At 46.7% G+C, this 19,147-nt stretch overlaps 2 protein-coding genes across 4 annotated transcripts in view; one reads left to right on the top strand and one right to left on the bottom strand.

Moving 5' to 3' along the window:
* dlec1 (DLEC1 cilia and flagella associated protein) overlaps positions 1-12,637 on the top strand; it is a 17,386-nt gene extending 4,749 nt beyond the window's left edge. For all 3 annotated transcript variants that reach the window (XM_087147876.1, XM_022226099.2, XM_087147875.1), the window contains exons 10-29: positions 279-371; positions 806-896; positions 1,352-1,517; positions 1,782-1,986; positions 2,455-2,736; positions 3,353-3,742; positions 4,001-4,143; positions 4,271-4,424; positions 4,936-5,046; positions 5,339-5,469; positions 5,868-6,053; positions 6,474-6,696; positions 7,145-7,319; positions 7,459-7,814; positions 8,108-8,325; positions 8,437-8,749; positions 9,194-9,358; positions 9,846-9,999; positions 10,502-10,619; positions 11,838-12,637. In XM_087147876.1, coding sequence (XP_087004002.1) covers positions 279-371; positions 806-896; positions 1,352-1,517; positions 1,782-1,986; positions 2,455-2,736; positions 3,353-3,742; positions 4,001-4,143; positions 4,271-4,424; positions 4,936-5,046; positions 5,339-5,469; positions 5,868-6,053; positions 6,474-6,696; positions 7,145-7,319; positions 7,459-7,814; positions 8,108-8,325; positions 8,437-8,749; positions 9,194-9,358; positions 9,846-9,999; positions 10,502-10,619; positions 11,838-11,961 — 3,798 coding nt within the window. In that variant the 3' untranslated portion in view covers positions 11,962-12,637. The remainder of the gene's footprint in view (positions 1-278; positions 372-805; positions 897-1,351; positions 1,518-1,781; positions 1,987-2,454; positions 2,737-3,352; positions 3,743-4,000; positions 4,144-4,270; positions 4,425-4,935; positions 5,047-5,338; positions 5,470-5,867; positions 6,054-6,473; positions 6,697-7,144; positions 7,320-7,458; positions 7,815-8,107; positions 8,326-8,436; positions 8,750-9,193; positions 9,359-9,845; positions 10,000-10,501; positions 10,620-11,837) is intronic.
* Positions 10,673-19,147, bottom strand: LOC110974454 (uncharacterized). Its single transcript, XM_022226112.2, has 7 exons — positions 18,974-19,147; positions 16,940-17,781; positions 16,194-16,518; positions 14,821-14,954; positions 14,247-14,412; positions 13,983-14,069; positions 10,673-13,399 (listed from the first exon to the last, which is right to left on the bottom strand). The coding sequence occupies exons 2-7, from the start codon at positions 17,759-17,761 to the stop codon at positions 13,167-13,169; spliced, it is 1,767 nt and encodes a 588-aa protein (XP_022081804.2). The 5' UTR covers positions 17,762-17,781; positions 18,974-19,147; the 3' UTR covers positions 10,673-13,166.

Genomic DNA, 19,147 nt, shown 5'->3' with positions numbered 1-19,147 from the left:
ATTCTAACATCGTAAAGTTTTGAATACTGAAATGTTCTCATGGAGAAACAAATCAGCTGGGATCAGTCAGTGAGTAGTATGTATCACATGGCTTACTGAGTCTCGAAACTGCTTCACGAGTTCAGTACTTGCGTTTTGGCATCTTCATAAAGATCTAAAATAAACACATTCAGCACATTGTGATCAACAAAGGGAACTTCTCCATTTCAGCATTCTTGATGTTGCTGTCTGAAAGATTCATCCCATTTTTAAAATTTTTTTTTCGTCCTGTTCTGCAGTCTGCCACCAACATTGACAAAGTGGACTTGGCGCCATTCGTCATCCAGCCAGCCATCTTTGAACTTCTCGCCGGCCAGACCATCCCCATCCAGGTCAGTTAGAACTACAGACCAGTGGGCAGACCAGCCCAGGCGAGGGTTCTTTCAAACCGTAGTTTCATCCGGAAATGGGCTTTAGGAGACTTTAGGCCTCCCACTCGGAGAGTGAGGAGTGAAGTTTGAAACTTGTCCATATACTTGACCAGGAATCCCTCAACTCCTTAACTGAGGCCCGCATGTGGTAAGGGAATTCCCTGACAATTCTCCAGTCAGTAACAAAGCCAAAGTCCAAGACAATAAAGCTGACATGCAAAAAGTGGCCCAGATATCCTATCGCTATGAATTCAAAGTTTCTGCCTATAGTTCTCTTCTGTAGGCATCCGCAGCCGTAGCCAATAATCACACAGATTGGGCTCAGCTACAGTGTCTCAATGACGCTTGAGGATGTGGGAAACCCATGTTTAACCCTTGGTGCTTTTGTGTCACAGGTGACGTTCACACCAACATCGGTGAAACACTTCGCTCGTGATCTGACGATGGTCTGTGATAACTGCACAGTGAAGCATTTCACTTTGAAAGGTACAGATCACTGGAAGTGATATACAAAGAGTATATTTGGATTTCTGCACTGCTATAGGTTTCAGAAACCTATGTCCTGTGTTAGTGTCCTGAGGAACCACAGGACATTTTGTAATGGATGCAGGATGCCTCTTAAGAAAACAAATGGACCTTTAGGATTTCCGCCGTGGACCTTTAAGTTCAGGGTCATTTTGGAGGATTTCGTAGGATTTTGCAGGATTGCGGAAGGTAGAGCCCAACTGCTACTCTACAGGGGGTGTGATGTCCTTTGATAGTTTAGGTACAAAGGGCAAACAATTAGTTTCTACACATTTGAGGATTTTGAAGGATTCTGAAACCTTCATAGCAAATCTGACATTGGAATCATTGTTGACCTCCAAAGTTTGCACCAAACAGGATGTTTGATGGCTTGTCCCCACTGTTAACGCCCTTTATACGGCTTCCTTGTGTCAAAGGCGAGGGCCAGACAGCAGGGGTGGAGTTAGCTGCGGTGAGTGATGGTGGGGAGAGGCAACCCGCCCCAGGGGAGTTGTGTGATGTCACGGCCCAGCACCAGATCCGATTCGACCCCATCAACCCCATGACCTTCACCACCAAGCAGCTGACCATCAAAAACACTACGTAAGCGAAACTCTCCTCTCCTGTTTTGATCAAACCAGTGTCAAGCATTGAAACCCAAGCAGTGCTCAGCGCTGAATAAGCCGTGTCGGAATCAACTGGCTGTGGCTTGGTTTAGCGCACGCCTTTATGGGAAGCGGCAGCAGCCGCTAGCTGCATAGTGGCTTCCAAAACACACGTGCTATTTCTAGTACTTAGTTGTGCACCGTCATGTGACTTTTGCTGCTTCCACCAGGCCACCCAACCATGGCTTTCTTGATCCCTCAGGAACGTGGAACTGCCCTTCCATTGGGAGATGCTGAGGCCCCACTTTGAGTGCCCCGTTCAAGAGGAGGAGAGCGGAGAAGTCTTGGGGGGAGGCGCCATCCAGCGGCTGAAGGACGAGACTAACACCTTCTGCATCAACCCGGACAAAGGGGTGCTGCCTCCCCAGGGGGTGTGCAAGGCTACGGTGGCATATGCCCCCACCGAAGTAAGTCATGTCCAAATATTGTGGCTGAGGCTGAAAACACGCGTGTGCCCGTAGAAGCCTGCAGCTAGTGGCTTCGTGCTTTTTCACATAGACACATGAAGTATTTCTAGCCCTAGCCAAACAATTTGTTAAAATACCAAGGGCCAGTTTCATGGTGTTTCTCAGACAGAAGAATCATGCTAAGCAGGGAAGAGACCTGCTTAGTGACATGAAGTAGCATGCAACTGCAGCATTCTATGTGTGGGCCTGTTGTTGGTATTTTCATAGACAATTCATGCAGGCTTTCCTGACGGGCACCACGCAGAACTACACCCACAAGTATACCATTCCCATCGACAAGTGCAGCTTTGAAAATTATTTTTCACTTCAATTTCAACTTTCCTGAAAGTGACTGTGGTCAGGGAGTGGTGGCTTGGTCCCCAAAAGAATGATCATGCTTATCTTTCCCTGTGGCTGCCCCTTTTCCAGATTGGCCCCTCCCACAGCGTCCTCCACCTTGTCCTCAGGGAGGTGCCCAAGGACCGCCAGCTCTCAGCCACGTCCTCCAAGAGCGACGACGGTCGGGAGGAGGAGCTGACGCCCAACGGCCGCTCGGCACGGCGCAGTGGGGCGGTACAGGTCTCGGACATAGTCGGCTTGGAGGTTGAGCTGAAGGGAGATTGCGAGGAATTCCGAGTGACCGTCGAACCCTACGCTATCTTTGTTCCTGGACAACTGCTGATGTCCACCACCATCAGAAAACCATTTAAGGTATTTTCACCTTGGGACATTTTTCTGTGCCTTTGGGCAATGCAATAAGCATCGTCGTTTCGTCATCAAGAGTCGTTTCACAAGCTCGCAAGAAAAAATGTACTGGAATGAAATTTGAAACTGCCCCTTACTTACCAGTGCTTTTCAGTTCAGTTACTCTCAACCACATTTCCTGATTGCTTCAAAACTTATCAACTCAGTCATTGATAGTGTTGAGAATAAACTACCCACAAACCTCCACCATGCAAAGGTTCAAATCCTACTAATCTTACTTAGTGTTGAGAATGACTGAAAGAAATTGAAAATATGTCAGACTTGTAGTAATATGTTGCATGAATTGCTGTACTTCATGGAGAATCTTAGTAGTCGGCGATGTTGAAAAATAGAAGCTGGAAGACGCCATATTACATTAACCCTAACCCCCAAGGGTGTATGTAAAATCGTATTGAAATTGGAGGAACTGTTAGGTTTAGGGTTAATGTAGGGTACAGATACTTTATGCTTTTAAGCAATTCAATATGTTAGAGCTACGGTATTTTGTGCTGGTAGAGATATCTTGGTGAAAAATCGACCAAGAGTAGGTGTTGTAGAAACCTGGTTGATTCCTCCCTCGCAGATGACCAACCACAGCAAGTTCCCCGCCTACTTCACCTGGACCAATCACAGCACAGGCCACATCATCGAGGTGGAGACCCCCCAGGGCAGCATCGCGCCCGAGTCCAGCGTGGAGCTGGAGCTGGCCGTCTCTGGGGCACGGCCGGGCTGCATCGACCAAACCCTACGGTGTCGCATCCAGCACCAGGAGCGCACGCTGCCCCTGCGGGTGGTGGCTGACATCGGGGGACCTCGGGTGCTCATCGACACCCCGGCCGTGGACTTTGGCCTGGTGCGGTTCGGAGAGACCTCAGCCAAGGAGCTTCATCTGCGGAATGCATCCCAAGTGGCAGCATCCTGGCATCTGGAAGAAAGTGAAGAGTTTAAGCTGAGAGACCTCCAAACTGGAGAGGTATTTGCCTCCTCAGACGCTATAAAACTCAACTTAAAAACCACAAGAAAAGCTGACGAAGTCCATTGTTTCATTTTCTGTATTCTTCCAAAAGTGAAATGGTAAAACCTTCTTACAAAGTGCCTTTCTCACCTGTTACAAATTTCAGGCGTACTGGAAGGCACCTATGTTAGCACATCTGTAATTTCATAAGCCTTAAAACTGAAAAGATTAGAACCTCCCAACATCATGGAAAATGTTCTTTCTTCTCAACTTCAGACCATCTCTGAGTTCACATTGACACCCTCCTGCGGCGACCTTCCTCCGCTCGGGTCAAAGATCATCAAGGTCACATTCAAGCCTGTCCAGTGCCGCCGGATTCAGAGCGTGTTTGAGTGCAAAGTCACCGACGGGAACAACAGGTGATTTTTTTTAAGTCAATATTTGCTCTCTGTAGAATCTGCACTTTTGATAAATTAATTAATTGACAAGTTTCTTTTGAGCTGGACTGAAGTAAGTTTCTTCCTTTTTGTTGGCACTTTTTGCCAGTTTTATTGGGGTCCGTGCTGATGTACAACACCCTCAGGCCTGCCTGGCATCCTGTCAACTGACCATGGATGAGGTCTACGTTGGTGTGCCAATAACCAGGGAAGTGACCATCATCAACCAGACGCTACTGGCCGCCAATTTCTGCTGGCAAGAGGTCAGTGTTACATATGGCTGTAGATATGTAGATTAGTGACCCTGGGTCAGGGGTCATTGACCCACGTCAAAGGTTGTGCCACTGGCCACAGTAGACCTAAAGCATGTTGACGTCACGCTTTGTTTACAAGTGTGCTTTCCTATGGAGGCTCAATGGATCGCATCCCACCTCACTGCTATAGGAGAGCACACGTGTAAACAATATGTGACGTCAGGATCGGTTATAGGTCTATTTGGCCAAGTCTGAAACAGACTTGCTGTGTTTGTTGTTAGTAAATGCCTGCGTATTTTCAACCAGTAAAAGCATAGGCCTGGTTCTAATTAGCACAAGACTTGAACAAGGCCCAAGATATCGAGATAATATACCAACTAGGATCTCCCATGCAGCACAAGACAATAAAATTACCATGTTGGAGTGTTTGTTGCTTCTCATTTGACATTGAGGAAACTATGTTCACAACGCGGAATGACCTTGGGCAATTAACAAGTTTGTGTCCAATGATCTTTGACAGCCGCAAGGTTCTCAGGCTGAAAAGTGCCGGGTGACCTTTGACCCGCACCAGGGACATCTCCAACCCAGAGAGAATTTGAAAGTTGCCGTCACATTTGTGGCCAACACACAGGTATTTAGAAATTGTATTCACGGTTTTTTGGGGTTTTTTTCAAACCTCGTTCTGTTACAATAGTACCACCGTTGGAATTTCATCACACAGTCGTATTTTGTTTATTTTTCAAAGCCAAATAGAGACGTTGATATTCTTATTATCTGTGATGAGTGGTGCTGAATTATATATAAACTCCTTTTTTTAGGGGAAATGGTGGATTTGGTAAGCTCCCAAAAGTTAACAGATTGGGTAAGGTCCTTTGCGAAGATTCGTGTATTGGAGATGCATCTCTTTTGCCCACAATGCACAGGGTTTGCTTGACAACGTGAAGATTCCATGTTACATCGAGGGGATGGTTGCCCCACTGGTCCTGGGTCTGTTCACCGATGTGAGGGGTCTCACCCTGACCTATAAGACCCCCAACCCGGACAGCGAACAAGGGTAAGCTTGAAGTTGTTTGGAGACTGCTCGTAAGATGTCTGTTTGTCAGCTTGTTAAAAGATTCTTGTGGGTGGGTGTATGACGACAGTGATGTTTCAAAGTGTTGACATCTTGAGAACGGAAGTCATTGTCTGGAGCATGCACAGATCTAGGAGCAGTATTAGAAATAGAGGGATGTTACGGAACGTGCAGGGCCATGGCCCTCCTCTATTAACCTTTGGTATTCCGGTATTTTGAACAAATATAGCCCTGCCACATGATGGAAGAGATTGGAATTGATCAAGTTTCCTTTGTTTTACTTGCTTGCTTTTACCAAGTATGGTTATGATTTATAAAAAAATCAAAGGGAGTATGTGCCATTTTTTTTATACTTTGGCTTGTGTTTCTCTCGGATTTAGGGAAGATAATCTGTTGTTGGACTTTGGCAAAAAGGTGGAGCTCGGCTCCACCCCCAGCCGGGTAGTTCATGTCACCAACCACACAGCCATCACCGCACCCTTTCACATCATCCTGGAGCATTTCGGATCGGCTAAGCCCCCCACGCCACCAGACAAGGACAAAGAGGCCAAGGATTCCTCCAAGAGGTGCAACGGCCATTTTTTTTTGGCAAGGATCAGTTGGGTTGGTCCGGGTTCAAGGCTACTGGAATGCGTGGGTTGGACTGGACTCGCACTGGGTTCTGCTGGGTTGGGTTTGAGTTGGGCTGGGTTTGGGTCTAGCTGCAAGTTTTTCTCCTGTTGCATACAATTGGGCTAGCTTGGGCGTTGTTCAGACTACCCTGCTTTGAATTGAAACTTTGCCAGGATCTAGGATCTCGATCTTCTAGAAAAATTACTAAATATCCTTCATCAAACGACCAAAGTCAACAAAGAATAGAAGAGGCAAATCCGGATTAACTTTTTAACCTTGTCTACCACTGAATGTCAGTAACTTATTCAAGCCGAGAGGGGCTTGTGTTGCCACTACGTGTATATAAATCTGATCTTCTTCGTTCACCTTACCAGACGTGGTTTGCTGAATCGCACGTCCAACCTGGCTGACCCACAGAGCCGCACTCCCTCCCAGATCCAGGCGGACTACGCCAAGGCGGTGCTGCGCGATGACCGCGGCGCAGCGTTGGTCGTCTCCCCAGCCTCTGGCGTGCTGGAGCCCTTCTCGGAGCTGGAGGTGCGAGTGACAGCGTTCAGCGACATGTGGGGGCGCTACACGGACAACCTCATCTGCAAGGTGGGTGCCGACTTCCATTGTTGCTTGAATTTTGGGCTTTAAAATTCTTTTTCTTTTTCATTTTGTCAGATGTATTGGTAATTCCCCAATCCACAAGTTTTAATATTCAAATTAACAAGATAGAACAAAGGCTTTGCATTTAAGCCATCTTGCAGGGCAGTTCTTTGTTCCACAGGGAAACCTCCTTTGTGCATACCTTGTGGAACAAAAGCACTGGCCCACAAGATGGCAACCATGCAAACCCTCTGTTGGCTTTGGCTAGGAGTAATACGCAGTCTATGGGAAAAGGCGTCAGCCACCAGTGGCTCCTGTAGGAATGTGTGTTTCCAGGCACACCCTCATTTAAGACAAGGACCTTGTAATTTTGCCATGTAGTGTTATATTTGTTTTCCAGTATAGGGTGGTTGTTACTGTTTGGTTTTTGGGTCTGATCTTTTCCCGCCCCCAGGTGGCAGATTTGCCCCCAGTTGTAATCCCTGTGGTCATGACGGTCACTGGGTGTCCACTCTGTTTCTCCATGGCCACTCTCAAGGGTCAGCTTCCTATTGTGAGATTTGGGACGCACGTGGCCGGCCTACCTCCGGTCCACCGACCCCTGAAGATAAGAAACAACAGCCCCTGTGGTAGGTTGAGAAAAGTTTTTGGTTACTTCATATACGAAAATAAATTGACTGACAAATCCAGCGTCGTCAATTTGGAAGAATATCTTCTTGCTCACAGTTTGCACACTCTATGGGGGATTTTGTCATTTGAAAATTGTAGATATCCGACTGGACTGGCAGATCTTCAGCCTGGTGGAAAACGATTCCAAGCTTCTTGACCTAATCATCAACATCGGGGAACCCTTCCCCCTCCAGGATAAGAACGGCGAGGAGATACTGCCCAATGCTGCTCTGCCTGCCGCTATTGAAATAGCAGAGGGAGGTGGCAGCAGTTCGACAGCCACCGAGTCGACCACGCAGCCGGGTCTGCTGCAGAAGGTCACAGAGGAGTTGGAGAGCAGCTGCCAGGAAGGCCTCGGGTCGGAGGCCAGAGGTCAGATGATAAAAGTTGTCATGCGAGAGCATGAAGGTGAACCGGCCGAGAACGGACCATTCACTGTCAGCGACAAACAGATGGTAAGCCAGGTGCAGTTTGGGAAAGCTACATTGTCGAGACTGAATTTGAATGGAGTTGTATGTGTACATAATTATGGGATGAAATTACGTGACAACATAGTTGGACGCTGATTGTCGGATTGTATTTTCAGATGTACAGTTGTACCTGTCTGTGCACCGAATTGCTTAAAATTGCTCTTGGAAAATCGCATTTGTGCAAAGAACAGATTTGTACCGTTCCATTACAGTCGAAAGAACATCACCAACAGATCCAACTTTAATCTGGAGGGATACCCTTTGATCTCTGACCTCAGGTTATTCCAGCCCGCGGCAGCCTGCAGATGGCCGCCTCCTTCGACCCACGGATGAACTCGATGACTCTGAAGGGGGCCGACTGGATCGGTTACGGCCTGGGCTTCATGAGTCTGGACAGCGAGGGGGATAGACAGGTCACAGGGAAGGTGTCACGTCCACAGGGCTACGAGATGATGCCACTGCGGTTGGATTTCACAGCCTACCTGAAGCCGGCTCTGTAAGTGGTGATACTTTGGAAAGCCTGATGTTGATGTTGCCAAGTGGTATCAAAACCAACAAGAGCATTTCGGAGTTGTGAATTGGTCTTGCCTCTTCTCTTTCCGGAAAGGTTGACGGTTGAAACGGCTGATGACGAGGGCATGCACTACCACACAGCAGCGAGTGACCTCTTGGACCCCCAGGACCGGGCTCGTTTCCGATCCCCCTCCAGCAAGAGCCGGGCGGCCAACCTGACCAATGCCACCCAGACGCCGCTGACCTTCCGTCTGGTCACCCCAAGGCCGTTTGAGCTGCTCAGCACCGAGCCAGGATCCGGGAACCAGTCGTCACGCTCGGCAGCAACCAGCTGTCCCATCAAGAACCAGTCGGCCGTGTGCCGGGGCGAGCAGATGCTGGGCCTCCCACCCCAGAAGAATCTCCAGGTAAGTGAATTTCCAATCTGCCTTGAGCAGCACAACCCGTAATCGATTAAAATGGACCCTGTTGGTGAGGAGTGTTGATTTTTGTTGGTAGCAACGCGACCGTGACATGTGCCTTTCATAGTTTGTGAATCAGCGAAGTGCAGTTCCCACCAAAGGAGCCTCATGTGGAAATACTGCTAACCGTTCCCCACCAGATGTGCATGAAAAGATCAACCGATGCTACTCTCGTTTGCACTAAAGCAATGCACCTACTGGCTGGAAACATTACAAACTTTGTTGGACCTTTCCAGCCAAAGATTTGTAAGAAAATATGCGCTTCTGTATTCGTAACAAGCAGTTCAATTGGCGGTTGGTCACGAGTTGAGCACTTTGGCAACTGATCAACATGAGTTAAACCATGCATTGCAATCTTAAAATGCTGATAACTCCCCCCCCCGCCCCCAGATAAAGGTTGCTTTCCACCTAACGAGGGAACTCCTGGAGAAATGCCTGAGCAAGCTGCGAGTCGGCCAGGAGATTCTCGGGGTTCGGCTGACGCAGTACGAAGACGAACGCCGACTGATCATCAACCAGGACCTGCTGATAGAGTACAGCAACGACGCCGTCCAGGTAGAGTGGCAGGCTGACCCATGGGTCGGGAGGCCAGAATGTAAGGTGTAACTCGCAGGGCTTCTCCATGCGATTGTCCATTCAGAATGGTCTAGGGCGAGTTTCAGAGGAGCTATTTTTAAACTCCCATGAGGTGTCTCGTGTGATAATGGCGAAGCACGTTGACCGGGGACGTTAAGTCAGTTTTGCGGTCTCCACTCTCGCTGCAGTTCTGTGACGTAGTGAAACCTGTGCTCAGCATCATTTGTCTTGGGTTTGTCATGTTTGTGTTCTTGCGGAAAGGCATTTCTTTTAACAGATCTCTGTGTTCCTTTCGTTGGGCCAACCAACATGTTTCAAATGTCGAACACCGATATTAGATTGACGGATGGCGAGAAGCAGAACGCTCCTTGTAATGAAGCCATTACGGGGCTGTGTTTGCAGTGCCGACAATCACTTCTCAAGAAAGTGTCATCATACGATAGTGTGTTTACCCATTATCTTTCAGAAACTGCCGCTGTATGCCATGGTGGTCATACCATCCATCCGAGTGACCCCTTCCCAGCTGGACTTTGGCACCTGCCTGGTGACCCAGCAGCGAGAGCTTGAAGTGACCATCAGTAACCCAACTGGTTCGGCCAGCTACTGGACGGTGGTCTCTGGTGAGTTAAGGGCCAACGATTTGGAGGGGGGAGTTGACAGGGCACTCCGCTTCCAAAAGGGGACCTTTTTTCATAATCATAAATAATATGATAATTTATTTGCTGTCACCCGTAGTGAAACAACCACACATCTCGTGGATCGTAAGGGAAGTGTGGGTAGAAACAAGGTTTAAAGTGAAGTATTTTCTTGTATTTGGGGACTAAAACATGTCTTCAACCTCTGAACAGATTGAACAGAATACGGCCGTTTCACAATAGTGCGCCACCAAGAGTTTGCAACGCGTTGGCCAATCACAGTGCGCAAAATTTGTCGACCCAATGCGCGTTTGGAAAGGGTCGACAAATTCCGCGCGTTATGATTGGCCAACGCGTTGCAAACTCTTGGTGGCGCACTATTGTGAATCGCCTGTATTGAACAGATTGTGGCCTTGTGATTGAATCAAATCATAAGACCTACTTTTAACATTCAAATTTTCTCAATTCTCAATTCCTTGGCAAACAGACCCCCAGCAGCAAGCAGAGGAACTGTTCCGAGTTGTCCCATCCGCCGGTTTGCTGGAGGCTCACGTCACACATGTCTCCCGCAGCAAAATGATCCTCAAAGTTCACTTTACGGCCAGGTAAGTCCATACACATTTTTACCGTCAGTTTCTGAAACTCACACAAAAGTGTATACACGTCCCCTCTCTGCGCCAGTTTATTACAAAACTACGATCCAACTGCATACTGTTTCACACTAAATGATTACAGCGTTGTCGCCGAGCCCTGTGGAGGTCCTTGTAAAGTCCAGCGTAAAGTCATCCATTCTTAAGCGAAGTCACAAGTTGTTCGAATGCATTCCTCTATCAAGGTACACCCCAGCGACTGGTCTTGTGCAAGGACTTTCCATGAACTCAACGACAACACGAGTCAATTCCAACCGCCACCCGAGCATCTGACTCGGGAGATGAATCCAGTGACTATGGTGTTATCGCTGGGCCGAATTTCACGGAGCTGCTTAGTGGTCAGCAGAAAAATCATGCTAGCTTTAGCACAAAAATTTACCAACCTTAAGCACTACATGTGTGTCATGGCAGTGCTTGGCGTGGTTGCGCCAACAGTTGCGCGCGCGCACAGAGATTTCTATTGTTACCTCGTTAAGTTGAAGCAAATTCTTCCTCCAAGGTTAGCACGCCTTAGGCTGTGCTTACTGCTTACGGTCTCCATGAAATACCCGGAGCCTTTATTCACATGAAATCGTGTGCTAAGCAGCTCCGTGGAACTGGGCCCTGGTCATTTGCGGTAGCCCCCCCCCCACCGATGCAGCAAACATTGTGATAACTATTGTACACAGCCACGGTGCTTTGTGCAATAGCTGCAATCTTCTCCGCCATTAAAGGGGGCCATCAGAAAAGTCTAGTGAAACATTGCTGGATTCATCTATACAGTGTCATGTGTGCTTCTCAAAGTCAAGTATTTAAAATGTTAAATATGTAGAATAAAACCCGCAAAATGCCACTATTACCGAATTAATTTCAAACAGAGGAAATACAGTAGGCCAAAAGAACTATCAAGGTGTGTAGTTTTTTTCTGCTCATTTCATTTTTTTCAGGCTTTCGTTACAGTGGCCTGACTTCAGGCTATTTCCCTTCCAATTCTTTTCATTCCAATCAAACGTATTAAACTCACGTCCCTGCTTTTTTATGTTGAGGCTCTAAATGCATTTTTTGCTTAAAATGTAATATTCACACCAGCAAATTTACACGCATAGGACAGTAAATATACCAATATCAAATAATATCTTTTCTAAGTCTCGTGCCTTTGAATTTTCTAAAAAAAAAAATTTTTTTTTCAACCAGGCATAATGTGGCCTACAGGGGCAAGTTCATCTTCCAAGGCATGCTGGGAGAGACCCCTCAAGAGCTGGAGGTCAGAGGTCAAGGGTCATATGACAGCCGGCACGAAGCCTTGGTCGACGTGTAACAAGCTGACCTCAACAGAGCTCTATGGCTAGATACAAACATTGTGGCTGCAGCTGACTTTTACGCACACCTCAGTGGGAAGTGATTGCAGCCGCTCCTCGGTGGCTACCATAGACAAAGCTTGTTATTGCAGTCTCCTTGAGGTTGTTTGTCCCTAAACGGCTAGCCACACTAGTTTTGTTGTACTCAACCTCTATACTTTGTGATCAAAGGTCAAAACGCTACTGGTATGTAAATCAACTTGACAAAAATAAGAGAGCGGCCATGAAATTTCTGATTCAAAAAAAAAATCAGCTCATCACAAGCAATTTTGAAACGGTTTTTAACAAGTGATACTTAAATTTTCTCTGTGTACAAAAATTAGGGTACAGGAGTTTACATGCCCCGGTACATGAACATAACTCTTTTGAGGAAAAAAAAAGCTCACAAATTTTTTGAACAGTGATTTTATCCCGAGATGTATATACGTACTGTCTGTAATCACATACTGTCTCATTGGTGGCACTCTAACGTCTCCCAAGCTGACGGTCTTTGAGAAGTGCGTGAGCAAGTTGTGGTTTTTTACTTTTTGGCTTTCCACCAATCAGTCAGCTGGAACAGCAACATTCCAGAGAATCCCATAACTTCAGTATGGCAGAATGAACAAATAAAAGTGTATTGTTGTTCACACTTTGGAATGCATCGTCAGTAGGTTTGTTTTTTTTCACCGGCTCATCGTTCTTGTGAAACACTGCCCTAGAAGGGCAGAGCGAGAAGCGTACATCTCGCGCCAAAACCTCTACTTTTCTATAGCTTTAAAAAGCCATGGCTATATTCGCACACTACTGAAAACGGCACGGAGGAAAGCATCTCATAATGGCCCTCTTAAAAAGAAACAGTTCTCACGTGATTGGTCAATCGTTCAAATGATGTAGCAGTGATTAGCATTTCTGAATTTATATTAACAAATTACCTCATCCGATTACATACTAACAACTGTAACTTAAGTGAAGGAGAGCAAATGTTAAAATAATAATAATAATTCAATTACATCCAAGGCGGTGTCTGAATCAACTGGCTTTGGCTAAGAGAGGCAGATGCAATCATGACAAGTTGCTGGCAGCCGCTACTCGACAACTTTCACAGAGGCATGTGTTATAACCAGTCAAAGCCATTAACATCTGAACACGGGCTAACACGATGTTCCCACCTTGAGATGGTACCAGACTACTCCAGGCTCACGGCGATGTCCAGCCGCGCGTTCTGCACCAGCCACTCATAGAGGACGCCCACTTTGGCCTGGGTGGTCGTCTCCCATATCGACAGGATGCTCCTGGCGCCCTTTTGGGGGTCGAGGTCCTGGTCCCACATTTTGATCTTGTGGTTGGTGACCGGTTCAAACGAGTGTTGGTGGCGCTTTCTCAGCCAATCGGCAAGGTCCTTCCAGTTGTGCATCACGCCTGTGGTGCACACAAAACAATCCACTATAATTAGGACCCGAATATCCCCTGGGCACAGCGAGCACTGTACGCAGGGCCTACAAACATTTGAGGGCCTACAGAAATACCACAGGGAGAGAAATAAAACACAGTTTCACAAAGCTGCGGCATTTCCTTTGATTGTTTGATTTCGGGAGAACTTTCCAACTAGTTTATACGGTTTACTTCACTTCATGAATATAAAATGTGAAGCTTCAGTGGTAAGCCCGGTGTACAGTGAAGCCAGGCCCTGGCTGAAAGAACTACCTGTCAGGATGAATCCCAGTTCATAACACCCGCAATTCTGCGATTCTCTGACTAAGATGTGAACAGCTTTCAAGTCTCGAGCCGGGTTCAAGGCCGAAGTAAGATCGGCTTTCAAATCCACAATTTAGGAATGTGGACTTGATCGGGGGCTCGGAAGTGCCGTGGAAATATAAAGAGTGGTCTCGGATTTGTCCGCGACTTTAGTGAATCCAGACCAACTAGTTTGACAGTGAGTCCTGAGGGCCAGCAGCTTTCATTAATTTCCAGCCACGACTTGACAAGAGTTACAGACACTCACCGTCTTTAGTGCTGAGTTTCTCCTCAATAACTTGAGTTGTCGAGTAAGAAAGATTCTCAATCTTTGTGTCCCAATCCATAGCAGGGCCTGTTTGCAAAAAAGTAAAAAATTCTAAAAGTCTCATCTTGTCTAGCTGTTTTATTTCTCACGATGCATACATATGTATTGCAATTTTTGCTTTTATTTCTGTAAAAGAACTTTTTTTGTCGATTTGAATTGATTTTTTTTTTCACACTTGGGAGTCGTTAGCGCATCAATTCTTACCAATCACTCCTCCTTGATCGACGTGCTTCTTGAAGACGTCCCGCACTTTCTTCCCACAACACTGGAGGACCTTCCACAGTTCTTTGCGTTTATCGAAACTTTTGTCCGAGTTATTCTGGCTGTAATACTTGGAACTCCAGTGCTTCAACACAATATCCACATATTCCTATTATGCAGTGGAACAAATGTAAAATTATGGTGTAAGAAGTTTATCCATTCCACAAAAGGGTCAGTTGTCTAAAGATTTGGGAAACGGGTTTAATTGTATGGGTGCTTTGAGGTGACATGTTTGGGTGAGGTTGGGTTCAGTGCATTCAGTGGAGTATTTGACTTAAAAGATAAAACGTCCACAATGAGCGTACTTTTAGGATATGGGGCACAATTTTGGGCACTGTCAATGGTACACTGAAGGGTTAGGTGCCACTTTTGCATACATCAGGTGTTGAGGAGTGCTGTTTATGTAGGGTCAGGGGGCAGAGCGCACTTTCACTGGCAGGAAGTTCATCACACCGCACTTCTCAACAATGAATGGTGTACGGGCAGCAGGAACGAAGCACTTTGGAGGAAGACTCACCTCTTTGGCGTGGTAGCCCAACTTTTGACACTGCTCGGGGGACAATTTGGAGCATCCATGCAAGTCTTGAAGAAGCCTGTTCCCGTTGTCGACAAACTCCCACATGAACCTCTCAAACTGACTGGAGAAAATCCCTGTCCAAACGGAAGACAGAGAGTGCTCAGCACCAACATGTAATGCATTGTATCTCCCTCTTTTTATCTTTAAATGACTGATTTCCAACATGTACAAATCCTTGGAGATGCCTTTACTGTGGAGTGGCAGCCCCACCACACACGTTATGCACATTCTAAAAGCTTGGCAAGACACCATGTCCTATTAGTTATGCAAGCAAATGGATGACAAATGGGGATATATCCCCCCAGGCTATTTCAGGAGGGGGCATGAGAATGGGCAATTCTTGAAATGCATTTCACTTCTGTTCCTTCCGAAAGTGTGCACAAGGCTTCAGAATTTAGTTCTACCCCTCATAAAGGACATAAAAAGGTTACTCACAAACTCGGAAAATTTATGCCCCCCCCCAAAAAAACACATCTGGCCCCTCCCACAATTTGGTGCTGGATCTGCCCTTGATTGGTTGGTGTGATATGATTGACTCGTGCAACCCGCAACAAGGCATCTCTTGCAAGGGCATCACAAGGGGAGCACAAGGGGAGGGCAAGAGGGGGCACTTGCCCCGCCCCCCCTTGAAAAAATGGGGGAACATTTAAAAAAGGAAGTACATGTAGATAGAAATAAGAAAGGAAATGGGATGAAAGTCACAGATTTGCTTTTAAAATATCGCTTTCCCCCTTCGTGTCTTCTTTCATGTCACCGCTGCACCTAGCCTGCTCTAAGGCAAGTCCCCAACCAATGAGCCACTTGCGAGTTAAATTTGAATCAAATGTGGTACACTGTGTCATCCGATTGCATAGAAATGAAACAATTTGAATTTCCCAGGCTAAAGACACAGTTGCTATGTACCTCATGATTCGGGGCAAGCTTTTGCATAGCGACCACCATCTCTGGAATCGACTGGTTCCTTTGTGCCGTTCTTGTCCATTGAGAACAGTGTATTGTTGAAAGGCGTCTCTCATGTAACTAAGCAAAAGCTTGCCCCGAATCACGAGGTATAGCAACAGTGGTTTTAGGATGGAGAATTCAAGTTGTTATGTTCACGTGAATTTAAAGAACTCAGTGTACCAGATTTTATTCAAATTTAACTCGCAAATGGCTTATTGGGAAAAAATGGCTTGCTCCCCCTTGGAAAAATCCTGGTGACGCCCATGCTCTCGTGTTAATTTTAAACATTCACCGAGCACAAGAATAAATACTCACTCAAACTCCCCCATACCCACCTCCCTCAAAAAGAAAAGGATAACCGTCCAACTCACGGGGGGCTGAAGGCTCTGGCTGACAAGTGGCTTCGGCCGGCGAAGTCTCCTCGGGAAACTCCTCGCAGAAATCAAAGGCCAGCTGTTTGAGGGATTTAGCGTGGATGGCAGCCAGCAGGGCGTCAACACTGGCCTTGTTGCCGCGCGTCTGGCGCCAGTGAAAGAAACATTGGTAGCGTTGCTCCACTATCCTCATGCTGCCGTCGGACGCATTATCAATCTCGTTGTCGCTCAATCCCATCTTCCTCAGAAGAGGCTTCCATTCCGTGCGGCTTAAATTTTCCGACAGCCAGGTCATCATGTCCGTGGTGATAGTGCGCACCCTCTGGTATTAACCAGATTTTTTTATTGAATTTTTCTGTTCTTTTTACTTGGAAAATCATACATGATTAAGCAGCTCCCATACAAAAACGTGACGGATTATCAGGGAACAAAAACTTTCAGAGAGGCAAAATGGCAATGGATAAAAACGACCATGAAACAAAAGTCTTAGATTTGTCTTTTGTGGCATTTAAAATGCTACAGATTGCACAATTTATGTCTTTTTATTCATATCTTCCCAGGGATCCTGCTCATGAACCCCCCCAAGCCATTGCATTTCAATCTCCCACCCCCCCCCATAATCCTGGGTATGCCCCAAGAAGGGACCCAACAGATTTTTAACCATTTTGAGAGACACCATGAAAATGGACACAAGTCTCATCCCTGCAATACGCTCCAACTAGCGGTTGGGACTTTTGGCTTACCCCTTCCTTACGGCTGGAGATTTCAGCCATGCTGCAACTTTCACCATCCAACTTGTTGACGGCAGCTCTTTGGGACGCCACAGCAGCAGCTTTGGTCACATCCATGCTCGTCTCTGTGATCGGCAGTCTTTCTTTACTGTCTCCAAGAGCAGTTCCTCCTGCTGTCTGAACGGCGGATTTCAGCAGGGCATCGGGGAAGTCGGCAGTCGCAGCAGCTTGGGTCTTTGCCGGATCCGTGGTCGTCACTGCAACCGCTTCTTTGCTTCCTCCTAGAGCTGCTGTGTCTGCAGTCGGCTTCATGAACTTCGTGGGAAACGCTTGCGGCAGATGGGTGTTTGGGAGGTCGGTCACTGCGCAATCTGCTTCAACTTGGGAGGAGATGGATGAAGGGGTAGATGCGGGATGCTCTCCTCCAATCTGGCAACGCCGTGAGTTGGCTAAGAGATTGCCAACTGCAGAGGGCCCCTGATCTTCCACGGATGTGAGCCTCGACGAACCATCACCTTCTGCATCGATGGAAAGAGCCTCACTGGACACATTCCTCACTTGCTTATCTTTTGGAGTCTTAAACTTATCTTTCAGCTCCTTGATCTGAGCATTGAGGGCTTTCTTCTCCAAAAACCAAGCAGCGGCTTGCTCCTTCAACTGCAGATTTTCATGCTCAGCCCTTTCAACTTGTGCTTCTAATTCCTTGATGCGGGCCTCTTTGCTGTTTGCAAAAGTCGTGACTTGTTGCAGGAGGTCTTCCAGGGTAGGAACCCCTCTTTCCATGGGTCTCTTTAGATCGGTGGTTGTGTTAGTACTTCCACTTTGGGTTGCCATGGTTGTCACGTGATATCAATCTGAAAAAGAGACACAAATTATTACTACTTGTCAGCGGACAAAAATTCAACTTAGCCATCTCCATACAATTTCCAAAAGGGGTTCGTTGTCCACTGCAGCGCGGGAACTCGGATGCAGGCAATGAACCCCACAGTTCTGGGGGTAGCTTCCGCGATGGAACACTGGATTTTACAACAGTTAGACAAGCACAGCGGCTTAAAGCTGTTCACTGAAAATCTAAAACTTTCCCTGATTTCATTTACTGTCTCACTTTGCATTTCCAAGTTGATTTCTTACAAACAGGTCATCTGACTGTCTGAACCGTCATGACTGTACATCCTCTTTAGATACAGAGGATAATTTCTGTGCATGTTACAACTGCGATGCACAATAATGACCCCTTTTATATATCCCTACCTTCCTCCATGTTTAAGTTACTCACATCCCGAATAAATACTGACAGGCCAAGCCTATGCCTAAACTAGGGGATTGTATACTTGGGGACACCCCCCCCCCCATTTGGGGGGATTGTATACTTGGCGACCCCCCTGTTTTTCATCACTTTAATCTTGCAAAACTGGTAAGTCCCTCAGAAAACAAAGGCAACACTCTCTTTATTGCGCTGACTCTATTTTTGGGAAATTTTAAATTGTAAATTGTGAGAAAATGTCACTTTCTTAACCAACCATGCCAATTTGAAGCACTATACTCGGTCACACTCACAGTTCCCCATAATTTCACTCAAAACCCTACCATCTTTTCACAACATCAACCCTACAGTTTATTGAGCATGATTCACACATCCAAAAGCTAAAATGTAGATCTGCAAATAAAAGGAGGCCACGTTGACATATGCATATCGTTCAGGATACATGAAGTACATAGGCCTAGGCTTTGATGACGTACATGCACTGTGTGTCAACTGACTCTGCACTTTCTGACGGGCCTAGTATGCATATGACGCATGTCGTTCTAGTTTTCTACATGTACAGAACATAGCCTTCTTATCCGTCTGCCATAATTCCCCAGTAAAATTAACATTAGCGGCACCATGCGTGGCAGGTCAGGCCCAGGGAGGGCCGTCCGGCCGGCCAGCCATAGGCCTACTGCCTGGCACAAGTCAGTCATGTCAGTAGGGGCGTACACACCAAATCGGAGATAAACTCCGTGCTGGACACAAAAGTTTTATCAAAACAAGCTAGGCCTACGTACCTTGAATTCAGAAGTGCTGGTCACACCAATCAGGAAATTTGGGTAAAACACGGCGAGAGAGAGAGAGGAGAACGGGAAAAATGGAGTGCAACAACACAGTTACGTTATTTACGGGTCCGGAAAGGGATTTTCCAAATTTCACTGCTCCGAGCTAGCACTGTGGTGACCACACGA

The sequence above is a fragment of the Acanthaster planci genome, linkage group LG17 (genome assembly GCF_054643075.1).
Source record: "Acanthaster planci isolate LZ-2023a linkage group LG17, COTS_SCS, whole genome shotgun sequence".
Classification (NCBI taxonomy): Eukaryota; Metazoa; Echinodermata; class Asteroidea; order Valvatida; family Acanthasteridae; genus Acanthaster; species Acanthaster planci.
The sequence above is the reverse complement of the archived record's forward strand: the minus strand, read 5'-3'. Positions and strand labels throughout refer to the sequence as shown.